A 19067-nucleotide genomic window follows, 5' to 3' on the forward strand; every position below is an offset into this window, starting at 1 on the left:
TTTTTTAATTACTGAAAATATTAGTGTTTTAATATGTCTATAGCGTAGAGCTCGGAACAACGATTCCAACACCTCTTGAATCACTCAAATCGGAGCTAAAACGAAGACGATAAGACCGAAACAAGTCTATACAGAAAATACCGTGGTGGATGACGTGGCATAACCAGACCATTTGCATGTAGACATGTGGCGGCATATTGGTTGAATGGTGGATCATTAAGAGATTAACATATGATGAACTTTTGATTTTTGGATTAATTTAAAATAAAAAAAAATTGAAATTTAAAAGAAATTTAAAAGGAAAATAAATTTAATATTATTTTATGTTTGTGTCTAACGGCTAGTTTTTTACACATGATATTTTTTTTTAATTTTTGGATTGATTTGAAAAGGAATGAATTTAAAAAGAAAATGAATTAAAAGAAAAATAAATTTAATATTATTTTATGTTTGTGTCTAACAGCTAGTTTTTTACACATGATATTTTTTTTTAATTTTTGGATTGATTTGAAAAGGAATGAATTTAAAAAGAAAATGAATTTAATATTATTTTATATTTGTGTCTAATGGCTAGTTTTTGACACATGATATGTTTTTTTATTTTTTTGGATTAATTTTAAAAAGAAAATGAATTTCAAAAGAAAAGGAATTTAATATTATATTTTGTTTGTATCTAACGACTAGTTTAGTTTAAAATCTCCACCATTGATTTTTCTTTTCCAAAATTCAATGGTCCAAATTAATTGTGGTTTCTAAAAAAATTTCCATCCCTATATAAACCATCTTCCTCTCAAAATTTTAAACTAACAAATTTTACATTTCATAATTCTCCAAAACTCAAAAGTTCCATTATTGCTCTCTCTAAGTTCTCAATTTTTTTTTTCTTTTCATCTTATTCTTGAGAGAGTGTTATTGTATTGTGAGGATAAACTTGTTGAGTACTTAACCTTGTAAATCCACCATAGTGAGAGTTGTATTATGTTCCTAAAAAATTTCAACATTTGTAACGGTTTGTTCCTAAACCGTGGAAGGGATCGGGTTTGCTCTTGAACCCGTAAAATGAGCGATGGTGTAACGGTTGGGCTCTAATCCGTAGAAAGAGTCAAGAAAGATTTTATTAAATTCCCAAGAGGCCCTTGGGGAGTGGAGTAGGTCGAGTTTGACCGAACCACTATAAAAATTACGGTGTCTTCTTCTCTAACTCTTTCCTTTTTATTTTTACAATTAAGTTAAGCAATTTATTGTATGTTTTAGTTTGTTCTTATTTATTTACTAAAATTTGATAGAGTTAAATTATCACATTTTTGTCATCTTATTTGTTGCATAAATTGAATTTTTCTTATTTTTTATAAAAAGTATATTAATTAGTTTAATTGGGTTAATTTAGAAAAAAAGTTTAATTAAACCCTATTCACCCCTCTCTAGGGTTGCCATATCGATCCAACAATTGGTATTAAAGCGGGTTGCTCTTCTTGAAATATTTATTTCTTGATAAACTTAATTGTTTTTGAGCTATGACAACTTTAGGTTTTATCCCTTTTACCGATAGTCAATTTATTACAAAGCCTCCTTTCTTTAATGGAACTAATTATAGTTATTGGAAAAATAGAATGAGATTTTTCTTGTTTTCTATTGATTATGATTTATAGGATATTGTTGAGGAAGGTTTTAAAATTCCAACAAAAGATGTTGACTGTGTTAGTACTATAAAACTTAAGGAAGTATGGTCAATAAATGAAAAAAAAACATGCTCTTTAAATGCCAAAGCTATTAATTGCTTATTTTGTGTTTTGAATGAAGTTGAGTATAATAAAGTGTCTATTTGCAAAACCGCTAAAGAGATATGGGATAAATTAGAAATTACTCATGAAGGAACTAGTCAAGTAAAAGAAACAAAGATTGACATGTTAGTTCATCAATATGAAATGTTTAAAATTGATGAAAATGAAGCTATTTCCGATAAGTTTATTAGATTTACTAACATTATCAATGCTTTAGGACTTGGAAAAAAGTACTCAAATCTAGAGAAGATAAAGAAGCTATTATGGTCTTTGCCTAAACAATGTGAGGCTAAAGTCACCGCCATTCAAGAGGCAAAGGATCTCAAATCTCTCTCCATTGATGAACTCATGGGCTCGTTGTTGACGCATGAGATAAAGATCAAGAAAAACATGGAGGATGAGAAGAAAAAGAAAGAAAAGAGTATAGCTTTAAAGACCATCTCTTTAGAAGTTGACTCCTAAGATGAAGATGAGCTTGATGAAGATGATATTGCCTATCTTTCACGTAAGTATAGGAACTTCATCAAGAGAAAGAAGCAATTCAAGAAGCATCTCTCCAACCAAAAGGAGTCAAAAGGTGAAAAGAGCAAAAAGGATGAGGTAATATGCTATGAATGCAAGAAGCCGGATCATATTAGAACAGATTGTCCTTTTCTCAAATCATCCAAGAAATCGAAGAAGAAAGAAAGGAAAGCTACTTGGGATGATAGCGATGAAAGCGAAAGTGGGAGTGATAATGAAGAAGTGGCCAATTTTTGCTTCATGGCTCATAGTGACAAAGAGGATGAACAAAATGATGAGGTAACTCTAGAACCTCTTTCTTATAATGAATTGTTCGAAGCTTTTTAAAATATGCAAAATGATTTAGAAAAGTTTAGTTCTAAGTATGTTGTGCTTAAAAAGAAATACAATATTTTATCTAGTAAAAATGTGTCTTGGCTTGAAGAAATTACTTGCTTAAAAGAGAATGAGAATGATGCTATGCATATTGATGAAATGAATATCTCTTGTGACAAGCATGCTTTTGATTGTGATGAGAAAAATGCCTTGCTTGACAAAGTTAAATTTCTTGAGCATGATAGTTGTGAAAAAGATAATTTGATTAAATTACTCAAAGAAAAGGAATTTAGTGCTTTGCAAGAACTTGATAAGGCTAAAGAATCTATTAAAAAGTTGACAATAGGTGCTCAAAGATTAGACAAGATAATTGAAGTAGGCAAGCCTTTTGGTGATAAAAGAGGTTTAGGCTATATTAATGAATGTTCTACTCCTTCAAGCTCTAAAACTATCTTTGTTAAAGCATCTCATAATATGCCTAAGCTTAATATGCCTAAGGTTGTGTCTAAGCATGTTAAATCTAACTTTGTGCCTATATGTCATTATTATGGTGTTGAGGGCCATATTAGACCTAAGTGTTTTAAATTGAAATATGCTCATACTACTTCTCCAAGAAGAAATTTTTCTCAAAGGACAAAGTTTCACAATGCTCCAAAGAATAATTTCTCCAATAAAAGTAGAGTGCATAAATTTGTTGTAAGAGATAAATCTTTGCATAATGTTGTTTGTTTCTCATGTGGCAAGTTTGGAAATACAACTTATTCTTGTTACTTGTCTCAATCCAATGTCTTAAATGTTTATATAAAAATGAAATGGATTCCCAAGTTTGTCCATGCTAACCATCTAGGACCCAAACAAGTGTGGGTACTAAAGAATCAAACTTGAACATTTGTGTTTGCAAGTTTGTTTGAAAGCCTCTAAGAAAAACAAGTGGTACTTGGATAGTGGTTGCTCGAGGCACATGATGGGAGACCCATTCAAGTTTGTCTCTCTCTCCAAAAAGGATGGAGGTCTTGTAACCTTTGGTGACAACAAGAAAGGTAAAATAATTGGTAAAGGTAGTACAGGTAATGAATCTTCTATTTTAATTGAAAATGTACTTTTGGTTGATGGTTTGAAGCATGATTTATTTAGTATTAGTCAATTATGTGATAAAGGCTTTAGAGTTGTGTTTGATAAAAAGAATTGCATCATTGAAAATGCTAGTGATATAAAAGTTATATTTGTTGGAAATAGAGATGAAAATGTTTATACTATTGATTTGAATGATTGTCTTATTAACGATAAATGTTTATCGGTTTTGCATAATGATTCTTGGTTATGGCATAGAAGACTAGGACATGCTAGCTTGCACTTAATTTCAAATATTTCCAAGAATTCTTTGGTTAGAGGTCTTCCCAAATTTAAATTTGAAAACAAAGTTTGTGATGCTTGTCAAATGGGTAAGCAAACTAAGTCCTCTTTCAAATCTAAAAATATAATCTCTACAACTAGACCCCTTCAATTATTACACCTTGACTTATTTAGCCCTTCTAGAATTGCTAGTTTTGGAGGGAACTATTATTCCTTTGTGATAGTTGATGATGTTTCAAGATTTATTTGGGTTTTGGTGCTAAAACATAAGGATGATGCTTTGAAAAACTTTTCTAGTTTTGAAAAAAGAGTTCAAAATGAAAAAAGTTTTTTGATTTCTAAAATTAGGAGTGATCATGGAGGAGAATTTGATAGCAATGCTTTTGAAACTTTTTGTGAAGAAAATGGTTTTTCTCATAATTTCTCCACTCCAAGAACTCCTCAACAAAACAGTGTAGTTGAAAGAAAAAATCGTACTTTGCAAGAATTTGCTAGATCAATGTTGCATGAGTATGGTTTACCTACATACTTTTGGGTGGAAGCCGTTAACACCACTTGTTATGTTTTAAATAGAGTTTTAATTAGACCTTCTTTGGATAAAACTTCTTATGAACTTTGGCATAACAAAATTCCAAATATTGGGTATTTCAAAGTTTTTGGTTGCAAATGTTTTATTTTGAATAGCAAAGAAAAACTTGGAAAATTTGATTCTAAGACGGATGTTGGTATTTTCCTTGGCTATTTCTTTACTAGTAAAGCTTATAGAGTTTTCAATAAAAGAACTTTAGTAATTGAGGAATCTATGCATGTAGTATTTGATGAATTTTGCAATGTTATTTCTAATGAGCCTATTTATAGTGATGTTTTAGAAGGAGATTTTGGAGATTTACTTGTTACTGACAAAGGTAAGGAAATTATTTCAAGTAAGCAAGAGGTGAGCTTAATCGAAAAGAACGAAGTTGGTTCTTCATCCATGCCTAAAGAGTGGAGTTATGCTCGTTCTCATCCCAAAGAATTAATTCTTGGTGATCCCGAACAAGATGTGAAAACTCGTTCCTCTCTTAATATGTTTAATAATCTTGCTTTTGTTTCTCAAATTGAACCAAAAAATTTTAAAGATGCCGAAAATGATGAATTTTGGATTTTAGCTATGCAAGAAGAATTAAATCAATTTGAAGGAATAAAGTTTGGGAGTTAGTCCCTAGGCCCTCTCATGTTTCTATAATTGGAACTAAATGGGTCTTTGGAAATAAAATGGATGAAAATGGAAATATCATTAGAAATAAAGCTAGACTTGTAGCTCAAGGTTATTGTCAATAGAAAAGAATAGATTATAAAGAAACTTTTGCACCCGTTGCTAGATTAGAAGCTATTAGAATGTTGCTTGCTTTTGCTTCTTATAAGAATTTCATTTTGTATCAAATGGATGTGAAAAGTGCATTTTTAAATAGTTATATCATGGAGGAAGTTTATGTAGAACAACCTTCGGGGTTTGAAAGTTTTGATTTTCCTAATCATGTCTATAAGTTGAAAAAAGCCCTTTATGGCTTAAAACAAGATCCGGGAGCTTGGTATGATAGACTTAGTAATTTCTTGCTTGAGAATGGATTTAAAATGGGTAAAATTGATTCTACACTTTTTATTAAGACTAAAGAAAATGATATGCTTTTAGTACAAATATATGTGGATGATATTATTTTTGGTTCTACTAATCCATCTTTGTGTGAAGAATTTTCTAAGTGTATGCATAGTGAGTTTGAGATGAGTATGATAGGAGAACTTAATTTCTTCCTTGGACTCCAAATCAAACAACTCAAGGATGGTATTTTCATAAGTCAAGAAAAATACACGAGGGATTTGCTCAAAAGGTTCAAATTCAATGAAGGTAAAATTGCAAAAACTCCTATGAACACATCCACTAAGCTTGACAAGGATGAAAAAGGTAAGTGTGTGGATATAAAACTTATAGAGGTATGATTGGATTTTTACTTTATTTAACTGCTAGTAGACCCGATATTATGTTTAGTGTATGTCTTTGTGCTAGATTTCAATCTTGTCCTAAGGAATCACATTTACATGCTGTTAAAAGAATTTTTAAATATTTTCTTGGTACTATTGATTTAGGCTTATGGTATCGTAGAATGTTGAATTTAATTTGGTAGAATATTCCGATGCGGATTTTGCGGGTACTTGACCGTAAGAGTACTAGTGGGACTTGTCAATTTCTTGGTAGTTCCTTAGTTTCTTGGTTTAGTAAAAAGCAAAATTCGGTTGCCTTATCCACTACCGAAGTGAAATATATTGCAGTTGCTAGTTGTTGTGCTCAAATTCTTTGGATGAAACAAACTCTTTGTGGTTTTGGATTAAAGTTTGATAATGTGCCTATATTTTGTGATAATACTAGTGCTATTAATTTGACTAAAAATCCTATACATCATTCTAAGACTAAGCATATTGATATTAGGCATCACTTTATTAGAGAGCATGTACAAAATGATAATATTACTCTTGAATTTGTAGGATCTAATAATCAATTAGCGGATATTTTTACCATGCCTTTGAATGAAGAAAACTTTTGCAAAAATAGACTTGAGCTAGGTATTATTCATTGTGATGCCTCTTGATTTTATAATTTTACTTGTTAAATCTTTTAGAAGGCATTTTGATAGGGGGAGATATGGAAAGCATGTGTTAACATTCTTAGGAGGAGTTGTGCTAAATTTATGTTCATGTTTTTATGGGAAATATTTATGTAGTTCTAAATTTTTCTTAATTATTCTTTTTGATGATTCCAAATGGGAGAAGTTTAAGAAAAATATGTTATAAATTTGTTATGATTTTGATTGTATTAATTAGGGGGATAATTTATTTTTTTTCAAAGTGAATTTCAAGAATGATTTTTATGGTGATATGTTGAATTTTATTATGTGCTACATATGGTTTACATGTATTTCAAGCTATTTTTCTTGAATGGTTTGTCATCATAAAAAATGAGGAGATTGTTGCCTTTTTGGCCCTTAATCTCAAATTGATTAATTTTAATTAATTAATTAATCAATATTTTGATAATAACAAACTGAAAAATCTTAGTGTTTTAATATGTCCATAGCGTAGAGTTTGGAACAACGATTCTAACACCTCTTGAATCACTCAAATCGGAGCTAAAACGAAGACGATATGACCGAAACAAGTCTATAGAGAAAATACCGTAGTGGATGACGTGACATAACCAAACCATTTGCATGTAGACATGTGGCAGCATATTGGTTGAATGGTGGATCATTAAGAGATTAACATATGATGGACTTTTTATTTTTGGATTGATTTAAAATAAAAAAAATTGAAATTAAAAAAAAATTAAAAAGAAAATAAATTTAATATTATTTTATGTTTGAATCTAACGGCTAGTTTTTTACACATGGTATGTTTTTTATTTTTGGATTGACTTTAAAAAGAATGAATTTAAAAAGAAAATGAATTAAAAGAAAAATAAGTTTAATATTATTTTATGGTTGTGTCTAACGGCTAGTTTTTTACCCATGGTATGTTTTTTTTTTTTAATTTTTGGATTGACTTTAAAGAGAAAGAATTTAAAAAGAAAATGAATTAAAAGGAACATGAATTTAATACTATTTTATGTTCGTGTCTAACGGCTAATTTTTTATACATGGTATGTTTTTATTTTTTGAATTAATTTTAAAAAGAAAAGGAATTTCAAAAGAAAAGGAATTTAATATTATATTTTGTTTGTATCTAACGACTAGTTTAATTTAAAATCTCCACCATTGATTTTTCTTTTCCAAAATCCAATGGTCCAAATTAATTGTGGTTTCTAAAAATTTTTCCATCCTTATATAAACCATCTTCCTCTTCAAATTTTAAACCAACAAATTTTACATTTCATAATCCTCCAAAACTCAAAAGTTTCATTGTTACCCTCTCTAAGTTCCCATTTTTTTTTTCATCTTATTCTTGAGAGAGTGTTATTGTATTGTGAGGATAAACTTGTTGAGTACTTAAACTTGTAAATCCACTCTAGTGAGAGTTGTATTGTGTTCTTAAAAAATTCCAACATTTGTAACGGTTTGATCCTAAATCGTGGAAAGAATCGGGTTTGCTCTTGAATTCGTAAAAGGAGCGGTGGTGTAATGGTTGGGCTCTAATATGTGGAAAGAATCGGAAAGATTTTATTCAAATTTCCAAGATGCGCTTGGGGAGTGGAGTAGGTCGAGTTTGGCCGAATCACTATAAAAATTACGGTGTCGAGTTTGAATTTTTCTTATTATTTATAAAAAATGTATTAATTAGTTTAATTAGGTTAATTTAGAAAAAAAGTTTAATTAAACGCTATTCACCTCCTTTAGGGTTGCCATATCGATCCAACACCATCTTCGTTGAATTCTCAACTCTCGACTTCTAACCTCAAACAGACAAAACAACCGTATTTCTCTAATTAGTTTGAAAACCATCATACTTTTCTAATAACTTTGCAAAACTAAAATATTCTAATAAAAAGTCCGGTTGAATATATGGTTGAATGAGCTTATTTTACTTCACCACCTCAGTTTACTAGAGTTAAAGAAGTACTTGTTTCTGTTTACAATGGATATAGCCTCCTCTAGGTTGTCAACCTGCCGGTAAAACCAAAAGAAACAATAAGACACCCCGATGAAGACAACGTGCAATATTACCAAGTGGATGAGGAATTGGGTAGTACCTGCATACAAAGGAGTACTGGTCCAAAAAATTCTTCCTGTTGACACAAAATATCGCCATTACAATTAATGTGCAACAGAATGCTGTCAAAATAATGACGATATTTTAACAGAAAGAGATAAGAATACCTTGTAGCACTCCATGTCAGTTGTTACATCAGATAAAATGGTTGGACCAACAAAAATTTCCATTTTCATATCCTGGGACCTACAAATATTGCAAAAAACATAGAAACGCCAGAAAGTTTTATTTTTCATCAAGTAAAAGCAGGTTCATTAGATTTTAGTAAAAGGTAATGACAAGAATTTATTTAACAGACTCAGAATAATATCAAATCAGTACCACAATATCCTACCGTCAAGCAAAATTCTAGCACCATTTTCAAAGTCACTTTGAACTAATTTACAACAACGATTTTTCACCTATGGAACATTTTTTCGAGAATTAATTTAATAGTTGAATACAATTTTGTATAGTAACGTAAAGACATGGATGTCCTACTAGAAATACAGACGATATGGTTTATTGTAATTGTTTTGAGAGAGAACGAGATGTTAAGCCTCTTATTGTGAATGATTATACTAGGAAGGGCAATGTGAAACCACCCTTGGTAAATGTTTATAACAAAAAGGGTAAAACCGAAACTTGAGTGAGTTTGTTAGAAATGGGTGCATTGAATTTCTATAGCCTAGTAGTTTGTGGGAGTGGGGTGTCCGTTATTTTGGTATTAGTGGAGCATTTTTGGTAGAGTGCAACCCTCTCAAATTGGCTGGTAGCTTGCATGGTGAATTCTTCACGTTTGTCCCTACTTATACATAAATAAAACATCCCCATATACCTCCTATCACAAGAGTTATGAGCGTCAGAACACCATTAAGAACAAAACACTCAACATGGAATTAAGTTACTTTTTATTGAAGGATCGTTGGCAAAACATTCCAAAAGAATGAACTTCCAGCTTTAATGGCAAAGTTTCAGATCTAAATAAAAGTTAGAACTTTGCCTTCACCTGAAATGATCAAGGGATTAGAGAGGCAAAATAATAATCTCCTACATGTGCATAGACCATAGATCTGTTAGAAAAAACGTGGAGGACAAATATGAAAAATGAGAGAGATATTTTCCATTCAACTAAGCATGCCTTTATATAGGCTTACAAACATAACCATAGGAATGCCAATGGTTTAAAGCTATAAATGTCATCAAATGCTCATAACTCACATAACTCCTATAACTCAAAAATCACTATTGCTTACAAAAAACTAAAAGTCACAAAACCCAAAATTCACACTAAATGCCACAAATAAAGTTTAATAATGACAAACTTTTCAACAACCCCTCTTAAATTTGATTTGTTACACCAAGTAAACTCCTCATTTTGATAAAAGTCTCCAACTTGAGGGGGTTTGTGAAAATGTCCGCCACTTGGTCTTGTGACTTGATATATTTGAGTTCCACTTCTTTCTTTGTAATGCAATCTCGAATGTAGTGAAATCGGATATCAATGTGCTTGTTCCTCCCATGAAATACCGGACTTTTGGCTAAGGCAATGGCCGATTTACTGTGAACAAAAATCTCCATTGGCCTTCCATTTGAAACTTCAACTCCTTCACTAAGTTTCTTAGCCAAATTGCATGGTATACACATGAAGTTTCTGCGACGTACTCTGCCTCGCATGTTAATAATGTGACTATGGGTTGCTTTTTTGACATCCATGTGAACGCCGTTTCACCAATAAAAAATACAAACCCCATAGTGCTCTTTCGATCAACCAAATCACTACTCCAATCACTATCACAATAACCAACAATATCAAAATTGCTAGAAGAGACATACGAAAGGCCATACCCAATCGTCCCTTTGATGTAGCCAAGTATCTTTTTTGCCATTTTGCAATGTGTTGCTGTCGGTTCCTCCATAAATCGACTAATAGTTCCAACCGAATAAAGAATATCCGGTCTTGTACATGTTAAATATCTCAAACTTCCAACCAAGCTTTTGAAATATGTAGAATTTACCTTCTTTCCTCAATCTTCCTTGGTGATTTTGGCTTTACATTCCATTGGTGTTCCAACTGGATTAGCATCATTCATATTGAACTTCTTGAGTACTTCCTTAGCATAACCCTCTTGGGATATAAAAATCCCATCTTCACCTTGTTTGACTTCGATCCCAAGATAGTAACTCATGAGACCAATGTCCGTCATTTCAAACTCATTTTCCATCTCTCTTTTGAACTCATCAAACATGCTAGGATTGTTTCCTGTAAATACTAATTATCAACATATAAACAAATGATTAGTATGCTTTCACCTTGCATTTTGATGTAGAGGGCATGCTCATAAGGAAACTTCATATACTTCTTCTCTTGAAAGTACTTGTCAATCTTCGAATTTCATGCTCTTGGTGCTTGCTTTAAACCATAAAGTGCCTTCTTCAATCGAAGCACTTTATCTTCTTCACCCTTGACTTCATAACCCAATGGTTGTTCCACATAGACCTCTTCCTCAAGAATTCCATTGAAGAATGTCGATTTGACATCCATTTGATGTATCTTCCAATGATTATTGGCTACCAAAGCAATAATCAAACGAATAGTTTCAAGGCGAACAATAGGGGCAAATACCTCATCATAGTCGATGCCATGTCGTTGGCTATACCCTTTCACCACTAGTCTCGCCTTGTGCCTCTTAACATTGCCATTGACTTTTCTCTTTGTCTTGTATACCCACTTCACTCCGATCAGTTTGTGCCCTTTTGGAAGCTTGGTCAACTCCCATGTGTCATTTTTCTCTATCGCTCAAATTTCTTCATCCATTGCATTCTTCCATTTCTTGTTTGCAATGACTTCTTGGAAACTAATAGGCTCACAATCACAAAAAGACAATAGAGAATTATGTCATTTTGATTTTCATTTACCTTATTAAGTTCCCGTAGACTTTGAGTTCCTCTTGGGCTAATTTCGTTCTCCGAATTGCTGGATGAACCTTCAGATGATGATCGATTAGTCGAATGAGGTGGCACTGGAATGGGCAAACCTTCACCCATTTCATCCCTAGTCGGCTCATTTTCATCATCATCTTCAAAATATGGAAGGAAATCATACTTCTCCACTTGTATATTCCAATCCCAAGAGGCTTCCTCATCAAAAACAACATCACGACTAATCATTACCTTCCCATTCAAAGGATTGTAAAGACAATAACCCTTTGAACCTGCATCATGGTCGATGAAGATTTCTTGCTTCGATCATCGAGCTTGGTCCTTTTTTCTTCCGACACATGAGCATAAGCAATACTCCCAAACACCTTGAAGTGACCAATCTCGGGCTTTCTTCCATTCCATGCTTCTTGAGGCGTCTTGTCAAGCACACTTTTGGTTGGTGCTCGATTTGTCAAATAAACCACAGAAGCTACGACCTCTGCCCAAAATTCCCTCGGCATCTTATTTGTCTTTAGCATGCTTCTTACCATGTTCAAGATTATCCGATTCTTCCTCTCCACCATGCCATTTTGTTGCGGTGTCCTTTGGATTGTTAACGGACATCAGATGCCTTTTTCATCACAAAATTGTTTGAACTCATTTGATATGAATTCACCACCTCGATCAGTTCTCATGGCCTTGATTGTAAGGTTGCTTTCATTCTCCACTCGTGCCTTAAATCTCTTGAAGATTTCAAATACTTCTGATTTTTCTTTCAAGAAATACACCCATGTTTTTCTAGAAAAATTATCAATAAAAAGAAGGAAATATTCACTTTTACCATGAGACTCTGGTTTGATCATTCCACACACATCGGCATGGATGAGTTCTAAAGGCTTCTTTGCTCTTGTCATAGGCTCCTTCGAAAAACTACTTCAATGATGTTTGCCAAGCCAACACCCTTCAAACACTTGGTTTGGCTTGTGAATGTGTGGTAAACCTCGCACCAACTTTTTCTTCGACAAATCTTCTAGACTTCCAAAATTGAGTTGCCCAAACCGTAGCTACCATAGCCAAGAGAGATCTTCATAACACGCCTTCAAGTATTTTAGAACATAATTACATATATTCAAAGGAAACATTTGGTTTTTGGTCATGGAGACTTTAGCAATAAGTCTCTCATGATTATCCCTCAAATACAAACAATTTTTTTTCATTTGAATTTCAAAACCTTTCCCTAACAATTGTCCTACACTCAATATATTATTTTTTACATTGGGAATGTAATAAACATTTGTGATATGTTGATTTTCTCCATTTTTTAACCGAATGAGAATTTTACCTATTCCTTTGATGGCAGCTAAAGAATTGTCCCCAAAGGCAATATTACCTTTCTCCATCTCGTTCAACTCCACAAACATCTCGCATTTTCCACACATTTGATTCGTGGCTCCTGTGTCAATATACCACATACTATCTTGACTCTCTTCTTCTCCCTTTGAAACCATAAATAAGGTTCCATTCTTCTCTACATAATTGGATTGCCCTTGATGGGCGTTTGATGTACTAGCGGTTGATCGGTCCTGATGCCTTCGATCAATTGACTCTGTTTGAGATGAATAACACTCATTCGCATAATGTCCATATTTGTTACAATTATAACATATTCCCTGAGATTTATCACTCCTGAACCTTCCACCAGTCTTCCATGACCTCGACCTCCTCTTCCTCTTGAGGATTTAGATAAGTTTTGAGAAACATCGGTGTTGGCTTCACCTCTTCCACCATGGCCTTAACCACCACGACCTCTTCCACATCCATGACTATTCTCCTCCTTGATTTTGAGTTCGAGAAGTTGTTCAACGGTCTCTGTTTGCTCCATCCTCCTTTTCTTTTTCTCCTCATAGGCTTGTAACGAGCCTATAAATTGTTCAATTGTCATGTTCTCGAGATCCTGTGTCTCCTCGATCGTCATGGCGATAATCTCGAACTTTGTATTTAGGCTTCGTAGAACCTTTTCCATGACACGAACATCGGTGATTTCTTCACCATTCCATCTCAATTGGTTGACGACAACCATTAATTTTGTGTGATATTCCACTATCACCTCCATTTCCTTCATTTGTAAAGATTCAAACTCACCACGTAAGGTTTGCAACCGTAGCTTTTTCACACGATCGGCTCCTCTATGAGTCGATTGGAGCTTGTCCCATGCCACCTTTGACGTCTCTGCATTGGCGATGGTCTCAAACGTATCTTCGTCCACTGATTGAAATGAGATATAATGGACCTTCTCGTCCTTCTTTCTTGTCTCCTTTAACGCATCTCTTTGCGCTTGATTAGCTCCAACTTCTTGATGACATGTAGAAATGCACGTCATCTTAGGAATTTTCGTAGAATTATAAAGGTTGTTAGGCATAATATGCGTCAATCATGTTAGGAATTCACGAGAAAAAGAGTTTGTGTCGATCAACATGTTGAATCTCAGCTAACCCATTATTTTGCATTATTATGCGTTCAATGTTCTATTTTTGTAGCTAAAACAGGAAATGGATGCAAACACGAAAACCGGACCACCGCATAGATTACCGCATGCGGAGAAACACTCCATCGCAAAGGCAAACGCATTGGTCAATGCATACGATGAATGCATCAACGCATCTACCTTGAGAAAAACCAAAAGATGATGCTGACATTTCACCTACCACGCCGTTAGTGGCAGAGGTTCAGAAAGGACTAACGCGTCGAACGTCAGACTCAGAGTAGTCCAATTAATGTTGTCGGTGACCCAAGCTCTATAAATAGAAGCCGATGAGCAGAAATTCAAGGCATCCAAAGTTTTCGCCTTAGGTTTGCCTAGGGCAGGTCCTTGTGATCCAGACAAAATGTGTGAGAAGACACTGAGAGTTCATCACCTCCTTCATCCATTTCGAATGACAACCGGGGCCTTCGACCGGAGCTAGATCTCGAGAGAGTTTGCTCCTCGCCATTCCATGGCACCACCGGCAGCCTTGACGCACATCCGTTGGAAGCAAGTCTTTGCTTCCAGCCGGTCATTTCATTTCCCTTTTCTTTTCTTATATTGTATTGTATGACATTTTGTGATTAAGGAATTAATAAAATTTTTTTTAAATGCATGTCTCTGTTTCCTTCGACTCCATCTCTATTTTCTTTGCTTAGCACCTTTACTTTCATTGCAACACTCAGTGAGATTGCTTGGGTATTGCATACTTAGTCATGTGGATTAGGGATATGAAGCATGTAGAAACCTACCGAGAGGTGTGCATTGCGTGAGTGTGTGAGCAACCTTATTTGCTTAGTGTGAAGCTGCGGCAACGTCTGTCTATGGGCTAACACATTACTTGTATATGAGTAAAGTCAGCAACAACTAACTGCTCAAGAGGGTAAGTGGTTGGTCGCATTAAGTAATATATGCATTTTTCACTAGAGATAGGAATAATCTTGGGTCAACCAAGTTCATGCGATTGTCTTGTTTTATGTTGTGCCTAACACCCCTTTAGAGCTACTCGAGAGAGAGTCTAAAGAAAGAACCTAATGACTTGAGAGAGCTAGGTTAGAATCTAGACTCGAGAGAGCGAGATTAGATCGGCATGAACAAGAGATAGGGACTTAGAGATAAGCTTTATTTGTGAACCTGCATCACATGCACCTTAGAGATGGGAATGATATTATGTGGTCGCATATTTGTGTGGATGTCATTTTGTCATTGCATAAATAGAAATAGAGGCTTATGTGTAGACCCTATAGACTTATCGCATATATCGCATGTGTTCTACCATTAGAAGCCGTAGCATTCGCACCGAGAGGTGGTTTACTATTGTATGTGGGTCGCATGATTGCTTGGCTTGTGTTGACTAAGGTTGCCCTTGCGGTCACTCTTAAGGGTTGCAATGAAAACATCTCCGCATTTTATCTATCTTTCCCATTCATTTGTTTCATGTCAAGAGCTATCGTGTCTCTACCTCTCATGCATATTCTCATTGCATTGTCTGTTAGTTAGAAGTAGAAGTAGTGTTAACTTAGAAACCCCTCTAACATTCTTTTATTTAAACTGTCGAATGCACATCACCGCATACGTATAGCTACAAGTCCCCATGTTCGATCTTGGATTACCTGAGAAACTTGCGTTCGCGTTATACTTGGCGTGAGCGCAAGAAAACTTGTGACAGGACGCATGGTCATCCCATACATTTGTTGGTGCATTTTCATACCAACGCATGACCATCGACGCATGACTAACAACACATATCTTAAGAACATGCATCGCATATCGCGTCCAAGGGATTTTAGTTGATGAATAATTTGACTTCTAATTTCCCATCACCACTTCTTCCTCTTGGAAACCATTCTCCACGATCTCCCACACGTCTTGTGCTCCTAGTAACGCTTTTATCTTGATGCTCCAATTGTCATAGTTGAGCTTGGTAAGCATTGGTAGTTGAAGTGAACCTATCCCACTGTTGGCCATTTTTCTCAATATTTTCTACTAGCTCTGATACCACTATGTTAGAAAAAAACGTGGAGGACAAACATGTAAAATGAGAGATATATTTTCCATTCAACTAAGCATGCCTTTATATAGGCTTACAAAATAACCATAGAAATGCCAATGGTTACAAAAATCTCATAACTCACATAACTCCTATAACTTAAAAATGTCATCAAATGCTCATAACTCATATAACTCCTATAACTTCAAAATCACTATTGGTTATAAAAAACTAAAAGTTACAAAACCCAAAAGTCACACTAAATGCCACAAATAAAGTTTAATAATGACAAACGTTTCAACAAGCTTTTCATGACTGCGGTAATAGATTTATGAAAGTTAATTAATATCTTGTAGAAATTCAAGCTATCGTAGCCTTTTACATAGAATAATAAAGATTGTTGAGCAGAACATGCGTTGATATTAACAGGAATTCATGTGAAATAATGAACTTGCGTTGATTTACATCCCCGCCCCCCATATCATGCATCAAAGTGTTTATTTTGTAGTTATCGCAAAAGTCAATCGCATGCATTGATCTCACTGAAGAAAAGTTGGTCGCATGCACTGCCACAATTACAGAATGATAACCATGATAGAAGTATGATCGCAAATAGTGGGTGGAATGCATTGATCTTTCAGAAGAAACGAATATGAACGCATACCTCAGGATATTTAAGCTACTCAGCAGACCTTTTGAAAAGCAGTTAGACCATGATGCAGTGCTGACATCTCACCTACCGCGTCAGTAATGGCGGTGATTTAGAGAGAGATTATCAAAGTTGTCAACATTTGACTCTATAAATAAAGCCTCGAAGCCCAAGTTCAAGCATCCAGGACTTCTGCCTTGGGCAGATTCTTGTGATCACAGACAAGAGCATGAGCAAGAATTTCTCTGAGAGTTCTTGATTTCCAAAACTTCCTCCGATTGACGACCAGAGCTTCGCCGGAGATAGAGCTCGAAAGGGACTACTCCACCGCCCATCCATTGCACCAACGGTAGCCTTGACACATATCTGATGGAAGCAAGATATTGCCTATATCTAGCCTTCCACCTCTCTCTTCTTATCTTTGTATTTTATTACATTTTGGCTTAATATATTAATACACTTTGTAATCAATGCATCTCTTTAGTTCCTTCATTATCATTTCCATTAACCTCTTCTATTTTATCAACTTTTCTTCTACTTTCATGAGCTAAGTGCAGATAGCAAGAGTTATCGCATACATCAATTATGCATTATAGAGATATGACACATATAGCTGACCACCGAGAGGTGTACGATGTGCGAGGGTAAAGATTCAATCCTATTTGCTTAGTGCAAGGTTATCACAAGGCTTGTCTATGATCACTCGTAGAAACAAGTAGCTGTAACCAACTACTCGAGAGGGTAAGTAGTTGTGGAACTCACTAAGCAAAGTAAGAAGCGTTCCTAGAGATAGGAATAATCTTATGCTCAACGCAACATCAATCACGTGTTATATAGATATGATACAGGTACCTGACCACTGAGAGGTGTGCGATGCGCAAGTGTGGCAAGCTGGGATTACCCTTGCGACCGAACTTAAGGACTTGGCGATATCTCCTCCCTAACACTACTTCTCTATGCATCTTATTACGCGCTAACAATTTCCACATCTCTACCGATTCTCATTGTTAAAGTTCAAATGTTCAATTTGTTTAGCTAGGAGTAGGAGTAACACATGTTAATCGGCTTCTTTCTTTTTATTTTTAATCCCCACCCAAACACATCACTTACATTCGTCTTTTAATTGCAAGTCCACGTGTTCGACCTCAGATAATCCCGAGAAACTTGTGATCTTGTTCTACTTGGCGAGAGAGCAAGAAAACTTATGACAGGAGCGCATGATCATCGCATACACACTTAACGCATAGTTTCAGACCATCGCATGATCAACGTATGACCATTAACGCATATCAACAAATTAATTTATCCTCAATACTAATCTTCTTAGACACACTCTCAATCATAGGAAGCCAATCTGCCTATATGCTTTTAACCACAAAAGCCATATTTGGATTCTTATGGAACACCCCTTGCACATGGATCTTAAAATTGAAAAGATCTGGAATTATTCATAGCAAAAGATTAGGTTGATAAAAGAACAAGAAGCCAAAGACCAAATCTCAACAGACTAGGTACTACAAGGATAGGCAAATAAAATAGAGTCTATAAAACCATGGATTTTGAGTTCTAGTTGTCCAGAGATGATGAACTCAATCAAGAAGAAGACTTTCAGAATAAAAGGAAAGAAGAAGGAATAAAAGGATTGCGATAAACAGAAGAATAATTATACCACATAATTGAACTCCCAACGGAGACAAGGATGACGATAGCCATACATGCCCGTCTAGCATCAACCAGAACACTTAAAATAGCCTCCATGTTAGCATCGGGCATAATAATTGCATGACTCTTGCCTCCAAAGTGGGACTAAGCAGTCAACATAAAGATCAGCCAAATTATTCGATAGATTATCCTAATTTGTAACACTTCAACCAAAAGAAACAAAACAGTGGGTGAATAAATAGGATTCACCTGAACTTGCTTTCCTGTTGCAGTAGCCCTAGCATATATGTTCTTTCCAACCTTCAAGTAAAATAAACATTGAAGTAAGAGTAGAAGAGAATGAAAATTCAGAATAGTGAACCAAAAGATAATAAACTTGCAAGAAAATTTTTATTTCATTCCTGTACAGGAATGAAATGTACATGGAACATGTTTTAGTCATAAAGTAATCATAGAATTTGAACATAACAGACATTATGTAAGAAAAGAAATAATTCACAAAACTAAAGAACAGTTAATGAAAGAGATTTATATGTGCTCTTTTCAATATTTATTATGGTCCCGTCAAATATATCTAATTGCATTTTTTCATTGGGCATTTCATGTACTCTTCGTGACCTGGAAAAAGATATGGCT

General features: G+C 34.5%; 1 protein-coding gene across 6 annotated transcripts in view; it reads right to left on the reverse strand.

Annotated features, from left to right (window-relative positions):
• Positions 1-8400: 8400 nt before the first annotated feature.
• LOC120069613 (methylmalonate-semialdehyde dehydrogenase [acylating], mitochondrial-like) overlaps positions 8401-19067 on the reverse strand; it is a 49021-nt gene continuing 38354 nt past the window's right edge. For 3 of the 6 annotated variants that reach the window (XM_039021410.2, XM_039021409.2, XM_039021408.2), the window contains 5 exons: positions 18681-18731; positions 18439-18575; positions 8816-8894; positions 8689-8724; positions 8401-8602 (listed from right to left, as the gene is read on the reverse strand). In XM_039021410.2, coding sequence (XP_038877338.1) covers positions 8525-8602; positions 8689-8724; positions 8816-8894; positions 18439-18542 — 297 coding nt within the window. In that variant the 5' untranslated portion in view covers positions 18543-18575; positions 18681-18731 and the 3' untranslated portion in view covers positions 8401-8524. The remainder of the gene's footprint in view (positions 8603-8688; positions 8725-8815; positions 8895-18438; positions 18576-18680; positions 18732-19067) is intronic. The other 3 variants (XM_039021412.2, XM_039021411.2, XM_039021413.2) reach the window with 1 other exon arrangement.

Source organism: Benincasa hispida, chromosome 2 (assembly GCF_027475165.1).
Source record: "Benincasa hispida cultivar pf3 chromosome 2, pf3_genome.v1.1, whole genome shotgun sequence".
Taxonomy (NCBI): Eukaryota; Viridiplantae; Streptophyta; class Magnoliopsida; order Cucurbitales; family Cucurbitaceae; genus Benincasa; species Benincasa hispida.